The sequence below is a fragment of the Callospermophilus lateralis genome, chromosome 2 (assembly GCF_048772815.1).
Source record: "Callospermophilus lateralis isolate mCalLat2 chromosome 2, mCalLat2.hap1, whole genome shotgun sequence".
In the NCBI taxonomy this organism is placed as follows: Eukaryota; Metazoa; Chordata; class Mammalia; order Rodentia; family Sciuridae; genus Callospermophilus; species Callospermophilus lateralis.
Window position 1 is genome coordinate 139,067,914 of NC_135306.1, and position 18,731 is coordinate 139,086,644.

Below are 18,731 nucleotides of genomic sequence, written 5' to 3' on the forward strand. Positions count from 1 at the left end.
CAGCAACATCTAGCTGATTGGCTCCTCTGCGGTGATGCTCATTGGGCTGTTTCCCTGCCTTTTCAGGTCACGGAGCTGCTCATTGGGGGACTTTTTGCCTCCGCCCACATGACCCGCCAATCGGCCTCAAGAGAGGAGGCTTGTGGGTGGAGGAGAGGCTTGTGGAAGAGGCTTGTGGGAAGCCAGAGGTGGCAGTTGGGCTCTGAGGGTTTTTCCTGAGGAACTGTTTTGTTTGGTGTGTGTGGTTCTAAAAATAAAGTTAGTTTCTTTTGACAAGTTGCTCCTGAATTGTGCCAGCCAGACTGCGGCATTATGGACTAAAGCAAGATCAAAATCCAGCTGGGTAGCGCTGGGGATGTGGCTCAAGCGGTAGCGTGCTCGCCTGGCATGCGTGCGGCCTGGGTTCGAGCCTCAGCACCACGTACAAACAAAGATGTTGTGTCCACCGAGAACTAAAAAATAAATATTAAAAAATTCTCTCTCTCTCTCCCCCACTCTCTCTTTAAAAAAAAAAAAAAAAAAATCCAGCTGGGTAAATGAGTCCTGTAGCTCCACATCCAGCATTTAGGGCATATGTTATGGTGTTGGTTTCTCCAAAGAGCTGTGTAGCTATACTCCTACAGTTTCACTGGTGGCAGCCCACATGGCCTCTCTCTTGGCTTATCTGCTCTATTCTTGCAGCTTTCCTTCACAAATTCCTTAGTTACTGGCATTTCTTAATCTTGGGGATCTCCGGCTTCCTCATGCATCATCCCCAGGTACCCTACAGGAACTCCAACCTTGCTACACTTTGCCTGCCCTCCCACGCCTTCCTTTAAAATCTCAGTAGAAAGCCTACAGACTCGTAACTCCAGAATCCTGCATTCCTGCAGAACCAGCACCATGTGGTTTATGCCAGGGTCTGCCACCATCTCAAGCAGTAGGGGTGTGTTTTGGGGTATATATTTCGTCCCTGGTGAACAGAGCTTGGTCTCTCTGCTTCCTGGTTGCCATATCCTGAGCTACCTTCCCCAACCATGTACTTCCATCTTGATCTCAGAGCTATGGAGCCAGCCAACCTTGGCCAGAAACGTGAGCCAAAATAAACTCTTTCTCCTCTCTGTTGTTCTTGTTAGGTTCTTTGGTCACAGCAATGAAAGAGCTAGCTAAAAAGAGATTGGTTAAGAAAACCCTGCAGATTTATTCTAGAGGTACGACACTCCCTTTTCCAAATGATACTTTTTCAACTATGAAATCTTGGCAGCAAACAAGACTTTTATAGTCATTTGATATTTTCTTCTGCTGCAAATTCACATTGTAAAGAACAAACTACTACAACTAACAGATTATGCCAGAATACAAACATGTGCCTGGTTTGTTTTAATAATCTCATGGACCAAACTTTCCAAGTGGGAGAGGAAAAAAAAAAAGTTAATTTCTGCTGAGCTACTGAATTCAATGGGCTATCATGTGGACTTTGCTTTCTGTTAGTATTAGATGATCTTTGGTTTGTACCAGTGGGAAGAATAAGGTTTTTTCATTTGCTTTTTGTTTTTACAATGCTGGGGAATCCAACCTGAGGTCTGAGGGCCTCACTTATGCTAGACAAGTTCGCTACCACTGAACTACATCCCTAGCCCTATATTGTTTTCCATCTGAAGAAAATACAGATAAATCTTAACTATAAAAAGTATTTACCTGCTGGGTGTGGTGGTACACATTTGTAATCTCAGCAACTCAGGAGGCTGAAGCAAGAGGATCACAAGTTCAAAGCCAACCTCAGCAATCTAGTGAGGTCCTAAGTAATTTAGTAAGAATTTTGTCTCAAAAATTAAAATAATAATAATAATAATAATAATTAAAGGGATGGTTAAAGTGCCCCTGATTTCCATACCTGGTACCAAAAAAAAGTGTTTACCTTTCTTAAAATTGACAAATATATTCCATATCACCCTTTCTATTGATCTTTGAAATCTTGCCCTAATAAGACATTTTGCCCTCTTCTAAGGAAATATCCTTGCTGCCCTTCATACTGCAGGACATAAGCATGGACTTTGCATATTGTCACTTTATGGCATGGGTTAGAATATGGGTATTTAAGGGACCATTTTTTGAGATTGTTTTGAAATATAAAATATATATCCACTGGATACACAAATCTTGTCCTGTTTAATGACTGTTAAACAAAGAACACACCCATGTTAACTGCCACTGAGATCATGATTATAGGAAGTTTCTTTATGTCTGATTCTATTTATTACCCACCACAAAACTGACCACTATACTTCTGTCATTATATATTAGTATTTTGCATCTATATTCATGAGATACTGTCCTGTAATTAATTTTATTTTCTTGTAATGCCTTTGCCCAGTTTTGTTATTATAATTAATTTGACCATATAAAATTATTTGTTTACTTTTTCTTATTCTCTAAAAGTTTATATATGTTTGGTGTTAATTTCTTTCTGGAATGTTAGAAAAATCAAAAGTGTAGTCATCTGGGTTTGAAATTTTTCTTGTGCCATTTTTTTTATTATGGCATTATAATTATACATAGTAGCTGGATTCATCTGGACAAAATTATTTACCTGCTTGGAATCTGACTCACTCCATTTCAGTCCATGTTTCTTCTTACCCACCCCCAGTCCACTGATTCTCCCCTTGATCATCCATTTATCCATCCTTAATTGGTGCTTTACACACACACAAACACACACAGGTGAAATTTCCTGTGGTATATTTACATATGCATATAACATGGTTTTGTTAAATTCATTCCACATTTCCTCTCCTTTCCTGTCCCTCTTCTCTACCTCTTGATCTTCTAGTCTGATAACCTTCCCTATATGATATCTGATCCCCCCTGCTTCTTTCCCTTATTTTTTCCTATCTTCTACATGAGAGAAAACATTCAACCCTTGAATTTCTAAGTGTGGCTTGTTTCACTTAACCTTATGTTCTCTAGTTCCAATCATTTATTAGCAAATGCCATAATTTCATTCTTTATGGATGCATAAAACTTCATTGTTTTTATAAATATCACCTTTTCTTAATCCACTCATATATTGTTGGGCATCTGGGCTGAGTCCATATTTGACTATTATGAACTGTGCTGCTGTAGACATTGAAGTGGCTTTATCACTATAGTATGCTGATTTTAGTTCTTTTGGATAAATACCAAGGAGTGGGATAGTTGGGTCATCTGGTTGTTCCATTCCTAGTTTTCTGAGAAGTCTCCACACTGCTTTCTAGAGTGAGTGAACTAATTTGCTGTCCCACCAACAATGTGTGAGTATACCTTTTCTCTTACATCCTTGCCAGCACTTATTATTATTTGTATTTTTTTTCAGATTAAGAAAGGCTTTATTTTTCAGACCAGAAATATAACATTAACATACATGCAAATGCCAGTAAATGAGTTTACTAAAAAAGAAAACCTCACACAGATGTCAACTAACAATAGAGCCACTGAAGAATGACCACTGCTGTACTGCTGTGGCGACAGAAGTACAACATGTACAGAAGTTGTTTTGAGTTTGTATCCATGTGGAAATGCATGACACACGTGAAGCAAGGTGAAATAGCAGGTAGTCAAAATTTAAGCCCCTTTTTTCCACTCTAATGTGCTTTCAAGAATTAAACTAGGGGCTGGGGAAGTGGCTCAAGTGGTAGCGCGCTCGCCTGGCATGCGTACACCCTGGGTTCGATCCTCAGCACCACATACAAACAAAGATGTTGTGTCCGCTGAAAACTAAAAAATAAATATTAAAAAATTCTCTCTCTCATCTCTCTCTCTCTCTCTTTAAAAAAAATACAGTCCTAATATGTGCTGAGAAAAAAACTATTAAAAAAAAAGAATTAAACTAATTGGTAGGTCACTTTAAAAAGAACTTTAATATCAAAGAACTTTTACAAAAACCTAAAATAGACTCAAGGTCATGAGGAAAGTAGTACAGGGTGGTAGTGGGTTGTGTTCTCAAAAGCCAGTTTTCACACAATGGCAGACACTAAATCTAGTCACGAGTGCTTTCAGTAGAACAGAAGACACTGATATTAATGGAGGCTGGTGTTTTTCATGATGTGCAGGAACTCCTCATTGATCTCTCCATCTCCATCTCGATCAGCTTCATCAATCATTTCCTGTAGCTCCTCACTAGTCAGGTTCTCGCCCAACTCTTTGGCCACAGCTTTAGATTTTTGAATGATATCTTTCCCAAACTGTCATTATTGAAGAGCTTGAAAGCTTTTAGAATTTCTTCTTTGATATGTTTCTCAAACATTTTCTTGACCATCACAGTCAAAGTCACTAAAATTAATTTTTCCTGTCCGGTCTTTGTCAATTTCACCTATCATTTTCTTAATTTCTTTCTTGGGTTCAAAGCCCATGCCCTCCCTCATTGCCACCTTTAGTTGCTTAACATTTATGGTCCCAGTTCCCTCAGCATCAAAGAGATCAAAAGCTTCCCAGATTTCCTGCTTCTGCTCTTCAGTAAGCTCTGGCTTAGGACTCATCCTTTTTCACTAGGCACTCGATGTCATGTTTACCTTCTTAAAATTGGAGGGCACTGCAAACAGATTCTGCTGCAGGGATTGTTACAGCAACTGTGTACACACCTATATGCATTCTTTTTTTTTTTTTTTATAATTTTTATTGTTGGTTGTTCAAAACATTACATAGTTCTTGATATATCATATTTCACATTTTGATTCAAGTGGGTTATGAACTCCAATTTTTACCCCGTACAGATTGCAGAATCACATCAGTTACACATCCACTGATTTACATATTGCCATACTAGTGTCTGTTGTATTCTGCTGCCTTTCCTATTCTCTACTACCCCCCCTCCCCTCCCCTCCCCTCCCCTCTTCTTTCTCTACCCCATCTACTGTAATTCATTTCTCCCCCTTGTTTTTTTTCCCTTTCCCCTCACTTCCTCTTGTAATTTTGTATAACCCTGAGGGTTTCCTGCAATTTCCATGCAATTTCCCTTCTCTCTCCCTTTCCCTCCCACCTCTCATCCCTGTTTAATGTTAATCTTCTTCTCATGTTCTTCCTCCCTACTCTGTTCTTAGTTACTCTCCTTTTTTTTTTTTTAAAGAGAGAGAGAGAGAGAGAGAGGGAATTTTATTATTATTATTATTTTTTAGTTTTCGGCAGACACAACATCTTTGTATGTGGTGCTGAGGATTGAACCCGGGCCGCACGCATGCCAGGCAATTGCGCTACCGCATGAGCCACATCCCCAGCCCTAGTTACTCTCCTTATATCAAAGAAGACATTTGGCATTTGTTTTTTAGGGATTGGCTAGCTTCACTTAGCATAATCTGCTCTAATGCCATCCATTTCCCTGCAAATTCTATGATTTTGTCATTTTTTAACGCAGAGTAATACTCCATTGTGTATAAATGCCATATTTTTTTATCCATTCATCTATTGAAGGGCATCTGGGTTGGTTCCACAGTCTTGCTATTGTGAATTGTGCTGCTGTGAACATCGATGTAGCAGTGTCCCTGTAGTATGCTCTTTTTAGGTCTTTAGGGAATAGACCGAGAAAGGGAATAGCTGGGTCAAATGGTGGTTCCATTCCCAGCTTTCCAAGAAATCTCCATACTGCTTTCCAAATTGGCCACACCAATTCGCAGTCCCACCAGCAGTGTACAAGTGTACCCTTTTCCCCACATCCTCGCCAGCACTTGTTGTTATTTGACTTCCTAATGGCTGCCAATCTTACTGGAGTGAGATGGTATTTAGGGTGGTTTTGATTTGCATTTCTCTAACTGCTAGAGATGGTGAGCATTTTTTCATGTACTTGTTGATTGATTGCATGTCTTCCTCTGAGAAGTGTCTGTTCAGGTCCTTGGCCCATTTGTTGATTGGGTTATTTGTTTTCTTATTGTTTAATTTTTTGAGTTCTTTGTATACTCTGGATATTAGGGCTCTATCTGAAGTGTGAGGAGTAAAGATTTGTTCCCAGGATGTAGGCTCCCTATTTACCTCTCTTATTGTTTCTTTTGCTGAGAAAAAACTTTTTAGTTTGAGTAAGTCCCATTTGTTGATTCTAGTTATTAACTCTTGTGCTATGGGTGTCCTATTGAGGAATTTGGAGCCTGACCCCACAGTATGTAGATTGTAGCCAACTTTTTCTTCTATCAGACGCCATGTCTCTGATTTGATATCAAGCTCCTTGATCCATTTTGAGTTAACTTTTGTGCATGGCGAGAGAAAGGGATTCAGTTTCATTTTTTTGCATATGGATTTCCAGTTTTCCCAGCACCATTTGTTGAAGATGCTATCCTTCCTCCATTGCATGCTTTTAGCCACTTTATCAAATATAAGATGTTGTAATATTGTGGATTGGTTTCTGTGTCCTCCATTCTGTACCATTGGTCCACCCGCCTGTTTTGGTATCAGTACCATGCTGTTTTTGTTACCATTGCTCTGTAGTATAGTTTGAAGTCTGGTATCGCTATACCGCCTGATTCACACTTCCTGCTTAGAGTTGTTTTTGCTATTCTGGGTCTTTTACTTTTCCATATGAATTTCATGATTGCTTTCTCTATTTCTACAAGAAATGCCGTTGGGATTTTGATTGGCATTGCATTAAACCTATAGAGAACTTTTGGTAATATCGCCATTTTGATGATGTTAGTTCTACCTATCCATGAACAGGGTATATTTTTCCATCTTCTAAGATCTTCTTCTATTTCTCTCTTTAGGCTTCTGTAGTTTTCATTGTATAAGTCTTTCACCTCTTTTGTTAGGTTGACTCCCAAGTATTTTATTTTTTTTGAGGATATTGTGAATGGAGTGTTTTTCCTCATTTCTGTTTCAGAAGTTTTGTCACTGATGTGCAGAAATGCCTTTGATTTATGTGTGTTGATTTTATATCCTGCCACTTTGCTGAATTCATTTATTAGCAATAATAGTTTCTTTGTAGACCCTTTTGGGTCTGCTAGGTAGAGAATCATGTCATCTGCAAATAGTGATAATTTAAGTTCTTCTTTTCCTATTTTTATGCCTTTAATTTCTTTCGTCTAATTGCTCTGGCCAGTGTTTCGAGAACTATGTTGAACAGAAGTGGTGAGAGAGGGCATCCCTGTCTTGTTCCAGATTTTAGAGGGAATGCCTTCAATTTTTCTCCATTCAGAATGATGCTAGCCTGGGGCTTAGCATAGATAGCTTTTACAATATTGAGGTATGTTCCTGTTATCCCTAGTTTTTCTAGAGTTTTGAACATAAAGGGATGCTGTACTTTGTCAAATGCTTTTTCTGCATCTATCAAGATGATCATATGGTTCTTATCTTTAAGTGTATTGATGTGGTGAATAACATTTATTGATTTCCGTATATTGGACCAGCCTTTCATCCCAGGGATGAATCCTACTTGATCATGGTGCACAATTTTTTTGATATGTTTTTGTATCCAGTTCGCCAGAATTTTATTGAGAATTTTTGCATCTAGATTCATTAGAGATATTGGTCTGTAGTTTTCTTTCTTTGAAGTATCTTTATCTGGTTTAGGAATCAGGGTGATGTTGGCCTCGTAGAATGAATTTGGAAGTTCTCCCTCTTTTTCTATTTCCTGGAATAGCTTGAAAAGTATTGGTATTAGTTCTTCTCTAAAGGTTTTGTAAAACTCTGCTGTATACCCATCCGGTCCTGGGCTTTTCTTCTTTGGTAGTCTTTTGATGGCTTCTTCTATTTCCTCAATTGATATTGGTCTGTTTAGGTTGTCTATATCCTCCTGACTCAATCTGGGCAGATCATATGACTTAAGAAATTTATCGATGCCTTCACTATCTTCTATTTTATTGGAGTATAAGGATTCAAAATAATTTCTGATAATCTTCTGTATTTCTGAAGTGTCTGTTGTGATATTGCCTTTTTCATCCTGTATGCTAGTAATTTGAGTTCTCTCTCTTCTTCTCTTCGTTAGCATGGCTAAGAGTCTGTCAATCTTATTTATTTTTTCAAAGAATCAACTTTTAGTTTTGTCAATTTTTTCAATTGTTTCTTTTGTTTTGATTTCATTAATTTCAGCTCTGATTTTAATTATTTCTTGCCTTCTACTTCTTTTGCTGTTGTTTTGCTCTTCTTTTTCTAGGATTTTGAGATGAAGTGTGAGATCATTTATTTGTTGGTTTTTCCTTTTTTAAAGGAATGAACTCCAGGCAATGAATTTTCCTCTTAGAACTGCTTTCATTGTGTCCCATAGATTCTGATATGCTGTGTCTGTGTTTTCATTTATCTCCTTTATAATGTCTAAGAGTTGCCCTGTGACATAATATATGATCTGTTTTTGAGAAGGGATCCATGTGCTGCTGAGAAAAAAGTGTAACTGCTTGATGTTGGGTGGTATATTCTATATATGTCAATTAAGTCTAGGTTATTAATTGTATTATTGAGTTTTATAGTTTCTTTATTCAACTTTTGTTTGGAATATCTGTCCAGTGGTGAGAAAGGTGTGTTGAAGTCTCCCATAATTATTGTATGGTGGTCTATTAGATTCTGGAACTTGAGAAGAGTTTGTTTGATGAACATAGCTGCACCATTGTTTGGAGCATATATATTTATGATTGTTATGTCTTGTTGGTGTATGGTTCCCTTGAGCAGTATGTAGTGTCCCTCTTTATCCCTTTTGATTAACTTTGGCTTGAAATCTATTTTATTTGATATGAGTATGGACACTCCTGCTTGTTTCCGAAGTCCATATGAGTGATATGATTTTTCCCAACCTTTCACCTTCAGTCTATGTTATGTCTTTTCTTATCAAATGTGTCTCCTGTAGGCAGCATATTGTTGGATCTTTTTTTTTCTGATCCACTGTACTAGCCTGTGTCTCTTAATTGGTGAGTTTAAGCCATTAACATTTGGGGTTATTATTGAGATATGGATTGTTCTTCTAGCCATATTTGTTTATTTATGTTACTTAACATGGTTTGTTTTTCCTCTTTGATTATTTTTCCCTTTACTGTACTACCTTCCACTGTTGGTTTTCATTGTTATTTTCCATTTCCTCTTCCTGTAATGTTTTGCCGAGGATGTTTTGAAGAGATGGTTTTCTAGCTGCAAATTCTTTTAGCTTTTGTTTATCGAGAAAGGTTTTAGTTTCATCTTCCATCCTGAAGCTTAATTTCGCTGGATACACAATTCTTGGTTGGAACCCATTTTCTTTCAGCATTTGAAATATGTTTTTCCAGGATCTTCTAGCTTTCAGAGTCTGTGTTGAAAGATCAGCTGTTATCCTCATTGGTTTACCCCTAAATGTAATCTGCTTCCTTTCTCTTGAAGCTTTTAAAATTCTCTCCTTATTCTGTATGTTGGGCATCTTCATTATAATGTGTCTAGGTGTGGATCTCTTATGATTTTGCACGTTTGGCATCCTGTAGGCTTCTAGGATTTGGGATTCTGTCTCATTCTTCATGTCTGGGAAGTTTTCTCGTCTTATTTCATTGAACAGATTGCTCATTCCTTTGGTTTGGATCTTTATACCTTCCTGTATCCCAATGACTCTTAAGTTTGATCTCTTTATGTTATCCCATATTTCCTGGATGTTCTGCTCATGGTTTCTTAAGTGTCTCGCTGAGCTGTCTATGTTCTTTTCAAGTTGAAATACTTTGTCTTCATTTTCTGATGTTCTGTCTTCTAAGTGTTCTACTCTGCTGGTAGTATTCTCATTTGAGTTTTTAAGTTGGTTTATTGCTTCCTGCATTTCTAGGATTTCTGTTTGTTTTTTATAACCTCTATCTCCCTGTATAGTTGATCTTTTGCTTCTTGGATTTGTTTATGTAATTCATTGTTGAAGTGATCTTTCATTGTCTGATTTTGCTGTCTAAGGTCTTCCTTGAGACTCCAGATCATCTGAAGCATGTAAATCCTGAATTCTTTATCTGACATTCCATCTACTGCAGCTATTACCTCTTCTAAAGTTGAGTTGAACTTCATTGCTTGTGGTCCTTTCTTTCCTTGTCTTTTCATACTGCTCGTGTTTCTTTCTGCTTGGTGAAACTGTTGTGTTATTGAATTTTCCCCCTATATATTTATATTGCTCTTGTATAGTTGCAAAGTCTCCCTTGCAGGGGCGGGCGGCGGCTGTCCTCCTCCTCCAATTGGGGTGATCTGTCTATCACGCCGGAGGGCCGCTGGGCCCCTTCTCCAGGTCACATGGTGTGTCTACCTTGCAGGCAACGGCTGGGCCCCTCCTCCAATAAGGGTGATCTGTCTACCATGCTGGTGGGCTGCTGGGCCTGTTCTCCAGGTTGCAGGTCTGCCTACCTTGCAGGCGCGGGCGGCGGTCGTGCCCCTTCTTCAATTGGGGTGATCTTTCAGCTAGGCCGGTGGGCCGCTGGGCTCCTTCTCCGGGACACGCGGTCTGCCTAACTTTCGGGTGGCAGCTGGGCCCTTGCTCCAATTGGGGTGATGTGTCTACCACGCCGGGGGGCCGCTGGGCCTGTTCTGCAGATCAGTCGCAGGTCTGCCTACCTTGCAGGCGCGGGCAGTCAGCGGCGGCTCTGGTCTGCCCCTCCTCCAATTGGGGTGACGTGTCTACCACGCCGGCAGGCCGCTGGGCCCGTTCTACTGGTCGGTCACAGGTCTTCCTCCTATATGCATTCTTGATAATTGCCATTCTGACTGGAGTCAGATGAAATCTCAAAGTAGTTTTTGATTTGTACTTCCCTAGTCGCTAGAGATGTTGAACATTTTTTCACATATTTATTGATCATTTGTGTTTCTATTTAGGGAAATGTCTAATTCTTTTGCTCATTTATTCATTGGGTTATTTGTTTAGTTGGTGTTAAGTTTGAGTTCTTTATATATTCTAGATATTAATTCTCTGTCAGAGGAGCAGCTGGCAAAGATGTTCTCCCATTCTGTACACTCTCCACACTCTAATAATTTCCTTGGTTGTGCAGAGATTTACTTTTTTAATTTGATGGCACACTACTTATTGATTTTGGTTTTATTTTTTGAGTTTTAGATGTCTTGTTAAGAAAGTCAGTGCCTGCACCAATATGCTGGAGTGTTGACCTTATGTTTTCTTATAGCAGTAGCAAATTTTCTGCCTATGATCCATTTTGATTTGACTTCTGGGCAGGGTGAGGGATAAGGATCTAGTCTCATTCTACATATGGATTTCCAGTTTACCCAACACCATTTGTTAAAAAACATATATTTTTTTCAACATATATTTTTGGCACCTTTGTCAAGTATCAGCTGGTTATAAGTATATGGGTTTGTTTGTGTCTTCTGTTCTGTTTAGTCTCATTCCATTGTAGTCAGAAAACACATTCTAACCCTGGCATAGTGGTACACACCAGTAATCCCAACTGCTTGAGAGGCTAAGGCAGGAGGGTCACAAGTTCAAAGCCAGCCTCAGTAACTTAATGAGGCCCAAGCAACGTAATGAGATGTTGTCTCTAAATGAAATATTTAAAAAGGACTAGGGATGTGGCTCAGTGTTTAAGCACCCCTGGGTTCAATTCTGCTTCCCCCCCAAAAAATAAAAAACACTTTCTATGTGATTTCAGTTTTTTGACTGTTCATTGTGATTTGCAGGTTGATTTTTGTAAATATTTAATGTACATGTGAAAAGACTGTGTATTCTACAGTTGTTTCACTTTTTATATCATTAATGATTTTTTTGTTGTTGTCTAATTGTTCTACTGAGAGAAACGTGTGGTAAGATCTTCAAGTTAGATTATATTTGTCTCCTTGTTTTTTTTTTTTTCTTTTGTTACCAGGGATACTCAGCCACTGAACCCCATCCCCATACTTTTTTTTTTTTTTTTGTATTTTGTTTTGAATGAGTCTCACTGAGTTGCTTAGGATCTTGCTAAATTGCTGAAGCTGGCTTTTTTGAATTTGAGATTATCGTGCCTCAGCCTCCTGAGCCTAAGATGTGCATGATATTAAATTCATTATCCTTTTTTTTTGTTTTGCAAATTTTTCTTGAGATATTTTGAGACTATGTACATACAAATCTAGGATTGTTAAATCATCCTAATGGACTGACCCATCATTATGAAATATATTCCTTCATTTTCTATTTCTCTCAGTGCATTTTACCATAAAGTGGAAGTTGCCTGATATTAGCTTAGCAAACCATCTTCCTTTTAGTTGACTTTGCATGGTATGTATTTTGTAATCTTTAACTTCTGTCAATCTGTGTGAAACCTTTTGTAGTGTATCTTCATAAGTGATTTTTTTAGTGTACTCAGAAATCTTTGTCTTTTAATTGGATTATTTATTCTATTACATATATTATAATTACTGATATTATTTGGTTTAAATATACTTACTATCTTGCTATTTGTTTTCTATTCATGTTCTTTGTTAAGAGAGAGAGAGAGAGAGAGAGAGAGAGAGAGAGAGAGAGAATTTTTTAATATTTGTTTTTCAGTTTTTGGCGGACACAACATCTTTATTTTATGTGGTGCTGAGGATCGAACCCAGTACCCCACGCATGCCAGGCGATCGTGTTATGGCTTGAGCCACATCCCCAGCCTTCTTTGTTCTTTATCTGTTTCAACTTTCCCTTTTTAAAAATAAACCAAGTACTTTTTATTATTCCATTCAATCTCATCATCTTGTATCATTTATCTTTTTATATATTACTGTTTTTATTTTTCTTTAATTGGTTACCCTTAAAATTGCATTTTTCATTCTCAAATTACTGTTTACCACAAACCAGTATTTACACTACTTTTCAAACATTATAAGAAGCATACAGCATTTTAACCACATTCACCCTGCACTGGGTATTAGTTACTAAAATAATATTATTTTCTTCTGCTCTTTATTCTTTCCTGCAGATTCATATTTCAATCTAGGATCCTTTCTCTGCAGCCTAAAGAACTTCCTACAATATTTTTTTCTAGTTCAAGTGTATCATTGACATTGTTTCAGTTATTATTTGTTAGGAAATGTATTTGAACTTTGATAGAATTTTTTTGTGTGTGTTTAGACATCTAGGTTGACTCTCCCACTCTCAATTTTGTACTTTAATGATATTCTCCCATTGTCTTCTGTCTTCCATAGTTTCAACCGAAAGTTTTGTGTTTTAAAGTCTTATTGTTGGTTCTTTGAAGGTTATATATTTGTTTTCTTAGGCTGCCATAAAGGTTTCCCTTTCACTTTAGATTTCAACAATCTAATTATAGTGTGTCTATGTGAGCTTGTTGCTGTTTTATTTTGGCATTAATTCTGGTTGGGGTTTGTTGAGTATCTTGAATCTATAGGTTAATGTCTTTCATCAGGTAATTAATAGTTGAAAAACTATCAAGTGTTATGTCTTCAACTATTTCTTCATCTTTTATTTTCACAGGCCAACTCTATGTATGTTGTAGTATTTAATCCCAGATGTTCATTACCACTCCGTTCTGCTTTTTCTGTATTTTATTCTCTCTAAAATTGTGTTTGATTTTAGAGAGAATACTATCAGATATTGACTTTTCCCAAGTCTCACTAATCCTGGCTTATTCTGATCCTAGTCTACCATTACAACCCATACAACTTTTTATTTTTTTTCTATTTTGTAAATTCTCATTTTATGATGTTTTATAGAATCTAATTTTCTGTTGAAATTCTCTGTATTTTCATTATTTTCCTTTGATTTTCTTTACTATATTTGTAATAACATCCTTAAAGTTTTAGATTGCTCCCTTGAATATCTGGATCATCTGTATACTTAATGTCTTTTTTCTCCCCATTTCTGGGAATTGAACTGAGGGTTTTGCACATGCTAGGCAAGCACTCTACCACTAAACTACATCTCCAGCTGTGAAACTGAATTCCCCCCCCAACAGGAAAGAATTTATATCTTCTATTAATTATATTGAGTAAGGAGCAAATCACCCCCAAAGCAATCAGGATTTGAATTGTTTCACAGCTAGTTTGCAGTTTTACTTAGACTCAGTCTACCTGTTTTCAGATCTTTTGAAGGTGGATACCTTTGTTTCAAGCCCCACCTCTGCAGGGTACAGTATCCTAAATGCATCTTTGGCTCTCTTCTCTGTTGACTCTCTGCTCCTTAGGTAATACCTAGGCTTTGATGGCCTTATTTTTTATATCTTTATTTTTTAATTATAGGTGGACACAATACCTTCATTTTATTTTTATGTGCTGCTGAGGATTGAACCCCATGCATGCTAGGGGAGCGCTTTACCTCTGAGCCACAACCCCAGCCCCTGATGGCCTTAATTTCAATCTTTTTCTTTTGGTTTCCAGATCTATATCTCTAGCCTTCACCTCTTCCAGCAGAATACAAAGGGCAAATTCCAACAGGCTATTTAAGGAAAGTTTAATAAAGGGAATATATACAAAGGTGTAGGCAGAATTAAGGGAAATTAAAAGATATGGTGAAACTCCCTTGGGATAGCAACAGGTGGAAACTGTTACCACTCCTGGGCCTGAAGGGGCAAAGGGAAGGAGCAGTTACTGGACCTAAATAGAAGTTGTATTGAGCTTATTGCTGTGGTGTACACCTATAATCCCAGTGATTCAAGAGGTTTAGGCAGGAGAATTGCAAATTTGAGCCTCAGCAAATAAGCAAGACCCTGTTTCAAAATAAAATGAAAAGGGCTGGAAATATGACTTAGCGGTAAAACACTGAGTTCAATCCCCAGGACCAAAAACAAAAGAGTAGCTATATTAGTGAGTTGTATCTTTTGGCAGTGAGATCCCACTAACTTATATGACCTTGTAGAGAAGAAGCCAGAGGAATAAATCTTACCCTTCTTCCTCTCTTTTATCTGTCAGAATCCTTCCCACTGGGGGAAAAAAATTGGAACTTAGAAGTCAAGGGTGACAGTTGATGTAGTTCATAAAGGCCACCCTTTGGGACTCAGAAGGGTAAGATTTGGTCTGGAATGGTCAAATAGAAGCATAGTTGGATACAGTAGGGCATGGAGTAGAGTAGAAAGGAGTCTTGTGAACCAGGTGCTAAATTCAAGATCATGGAGAAAAGTGACAAAGAAGGGTTGGCAAGTTATAGCAAAATGACAGTGGTGTTAACAGCAAGAGTCAGGATCAGGTTTGTGTTTCATGGAGTCCAAGGATGAACAGCATGAATGCCAAGGTAAGCCAGGGAGCAGGAATTTTTATTAAAAGGAAGGTGAAAAACTCAGAAATCCTGATGCAACGTGCTTGGGAGGGGCAAGAGTGCTGTGTAAGTCTTCCTTCTTCTAAAGGCACAACGGAAGAAGTTGATCAGCTTCTCTTGATTGGTTTTGATGTTTCAATTATACCATAGCAGGCACAGGCCAGATTATGAAGTTGCTCTTCTGAGATGAAAACATGCCTTTTGAGAAATGGGAACTGTTTCTTAACATGTCTGGGCATGTTAAAATGGCTTTTCTTATGATCACCCTATTGTCAACCTTTATTGTCCCTTACCTTCTCTCAACTGCCTATTCTTTTCTATCTCAGTGGTAGAGGGTTACATGTATATACAACTTCAAAAGGAATATTTTCAAGTGAGATTGCAGAATAGCTGTCTGGAACAGGCATTGAGCTTGTGAAATTATATGGACATTAGAAAATGTGGAGGAATAGAAGAATAAATACCATCCACTTGAAAGAAGTACAAATGAAGAACCAGGCATCAGTCAAGGTCAGGTGCCAGTCAAGACCACAGAGTAGAGGAAACTTTCAACAATGGTATTTGTTTACTATTGTTTTATGGGGCTACTTAGAAGATAGTAGAAAGGGACAGGAAAACTGAACACAATGGGGATTGAACAGACACTTAATGATATTCAATTGGTGTTGGTACTTTGGTACTACTCACCCCCCACCAGGGGAAGCTGAATCAGTCGGTATTTTTGACTTTAGTGACTAAGGAGTGTGTTGTTAGCAGCATTTAAGATTGAGGAACTAGGAACTGTAACAAGAACACACAATTGTTATTACCCAAAATGTTAATAATATCTCCCATTGATGACTGGAAGGGTTTATTTTTTACATCACTAAGGATTACAGAAACATGGCACTTAGTGTTAGTATCTACTCTTGATGATCCAAGGAGTGCAATGTCACATTACATGTGGCTTATGGTACCTAGAGAGGGAAGTGGTGATTGCCTTGGGTAGGGACTCAGCAGTTTGGACTCCATATAGTTGGTGAGGGGAAGATCCCCCTATTAATGGATTATTTTTAAAAAAATAAATAAACTCCCTCACTTACTTGTATCTAAATTTTTAATATTCATTATAAGTAGGGTTAAAGAATAGGCTTGAATTATAGACTGGCTTTTCAGCACCCTAACAAGGAAATACGTATAATCAATGCTATGCAAACCTTGAAATTTTTCTTAGAAACATTTCTAATTGATCTAGTTCATATTGGAGTCATAGGTTAATCAGTGAGTTTTTAAGTGGGAAGGAACCTCAAAGACCACTTTAAATTCAATGTCATGGTTCTCAGTACTTCAGTGTAGAAATACAAAGTGTACTTTGATTTTTGACATTAATGCTATGCAAATAAATGACTGAATACTTGAAATTTGATTTTAACTACAATTATAACCTTTAGAGATAAGTTTAAAAATGGACCAAAGTGTAACTAAGTAAAATGGGCAACTGGTTACTTCAACTCCCAAAGCATTTATAAGGAAAATTTTTTACTTTGCAACTTTCAGTCTTAGAGAAAGGACTTCATCATCTTGTAAGTGATGCGGCTTTCTGGGTAACTGACATCTTCAAAGATTTTGACTGGACTCTCTTTTTCTTGAAAATGAATAGACATTTTCTTGCTCTCCACACTCATGAGCTTCACGGACAGTGGGCCCAAGTTTACAAAATCCTATGATGAAGAAACACAAGAGGAGTGGTTATCTAGCAAGTTAATGTTGAAAGATTAGGTTTTCTATATTATAGTTGGCCTTTAACTGGCAGATTCCATAGCCCTCTGCATTATTACCTGAATGCTGTGTAACACATGAATATGAAATCCATTATAAAAAAAGAAAACTCAATAAAAAACACTTTGTAAGTTTACATGCCTGGTAGGGCATAGTAGGTAAGTATCCTAAAAAGCAAAAGCAAGGCTGGTTTCTTGTCTCATAGGGAATTGAGGTAGGTGGGATACTGGCTAGAGGGGAAATCCACTGCAGGCTTTTAATTGGAAAAAGAGTGTTGGCCCTATATGCAGAGCCCTCAAACAAACTTTTCTGTATTGTTCAAGAACCAAGGGGAAGATTCTGCAAATAATATTTTAAATATCCTAATATTGGACATCTTTTCACATTCTTCACTGTTTTCCTGGGATATTTGGATATCATATAAATAAAACTTACCACATTTTGCCAAATTGGTCTAAGATGTCAATAAGCAGAATTAGAAAACTAGTTTATATGACATTCCATAGCTAACCCCAAACTCGGTTGAACCAGTTCAGGTACTACCCAACATTCTTTCCTCTTGGAAACCTCCCAACCTGTAACCCTTGCTTTTGAATTCCTTTAACACTTCAGCAAACCTTTCCTGAGTGTCCATGCATCCAGTGCTGGGTTGCAATAACAAGCACATAGACCCATCAGAGACACAGATACAGGAGATACATTTCCTCTCGTGTGGTAATTGTTGGTATTCTTATTTGTCTTCTATGAACCTCTAAATAATTTGGGGGTTGTGCCTACTATACAGGCATCTTTGAGACTTTATTTTCTTGTTCTCCCGCTTAAATTTCCAAGCATCTAACAAGTACCTGGCATGAAATGAGGTTTTCAATATTTATTTGAATTAAGGTTGAATGAAAAAAAGAAAGCAGTGTTTATTTCTCAAAAATTAGTAGAGTTGTATTTAGTTTTCAAAATATATAATTATAGAGCTAAGATAAATGTAAGATAGGAGGTCTACATGTTGCATACAGGGGCCATGGCAGTTTGTATGTACCACAAACTCATGAACAGTAAGAATGCCTTTGGGGCTGGGGTTGTAGCTCAGTGATTGAGTGCTTGCCTCGCATATGTGAGGCACTGGGTTTGATCCGCAGCACCACATTAAAAAATAAATAAATAAAAGATATTGTATCTATCTATAACTAAAAAAATATATTGTAAAAAATATAAAAGAATGCCTTTGGAATTCTTTTTTGCCCCCCTATGCTGGGGATTGAGCCCAGGATCTTGTGCATAGTAGGTAAGCACTACCACTGAGCCATATCCCCAGCCACAAACCCCAATTTGGGGATTGTATAGACAATTGTCCTCTAGCCTGAGATCATCATGATATACCAGAATTCATGATTTCAAGGTCCACATGGAGAAATTTGAATGGTAGACTAAAACGTCAATCTTTTTGATGGTGCTGGGAATCAAACCTAGGACCTAAAGCATGTGAGGCAAGTATTCTACCACCAAGCTGTTTCCTAAGCCCCTGAATTTTAGTCTTTAAATGATCACTTGATGATAGCAAGGACTGAATTATAATTACTTAAAATAATGATTTATTTCATTTCTTCTGCTTTTATGCATCCTTCTTTCTCCTACCAGACTTTAAATTCCAGAAGAACTTTTAAATTTTTGGTGGGACCAAGGAGGAAAATAGCAATAAATGAACATGGGGGTAACCAGAATATACCAAAAAGAGAACTTCAAATAAAAAGCCTTTATAATCTAGGCTTCAACTGATGGTATATGTGAAAGTTTGTGCTTTCCAAAGATGCCTAATATATGTCCTACCCCACATGCTCTTCCTACAATGTGATGGTAACCCTCCCCCATGAAGATGTAACAGCTATGTTCCTTCTCC

At 37.7% G+C, this 18,731-nt stretch overlaps 1 protein-coding gene and 1 pseudogene across 3 annotated transcripts in view; both read right to left on the minus strand.

The window, feature by feature from the left end:
• Positions 1–4,034: 4,034 nt before the first annotated feature.
• On the minus strand, positions 4,035–10,609 carry LOC143388055 (centrin-2-like; annotated as a pseudogene).
• A 5,369-nt stretch (positions 10,610–15,978) lies between these two features.
• The window catches only part of Ccdc83 (coiled-coil domain containing 83), a 49,896-nt gene continuing 47,143 nt past the window's right edge, over positions 15,979–18,731 (minus strand). For all 3 annotated transcript variants that reach the window (XM_076846568.1, XM_076846567.1, XM_076846566.1), the window contains one exon: positions 15,979–16,782. In XM_076846568.1, the coding sequence (XP_076702683.1) occupies positions 16,621–16,782 (162 nt within the window). In that variant the 3' untranslated portion in view covers positions 15,979–16,620. The remainder of the gene's footprint in view (positions 16,783–18,731) is intronic.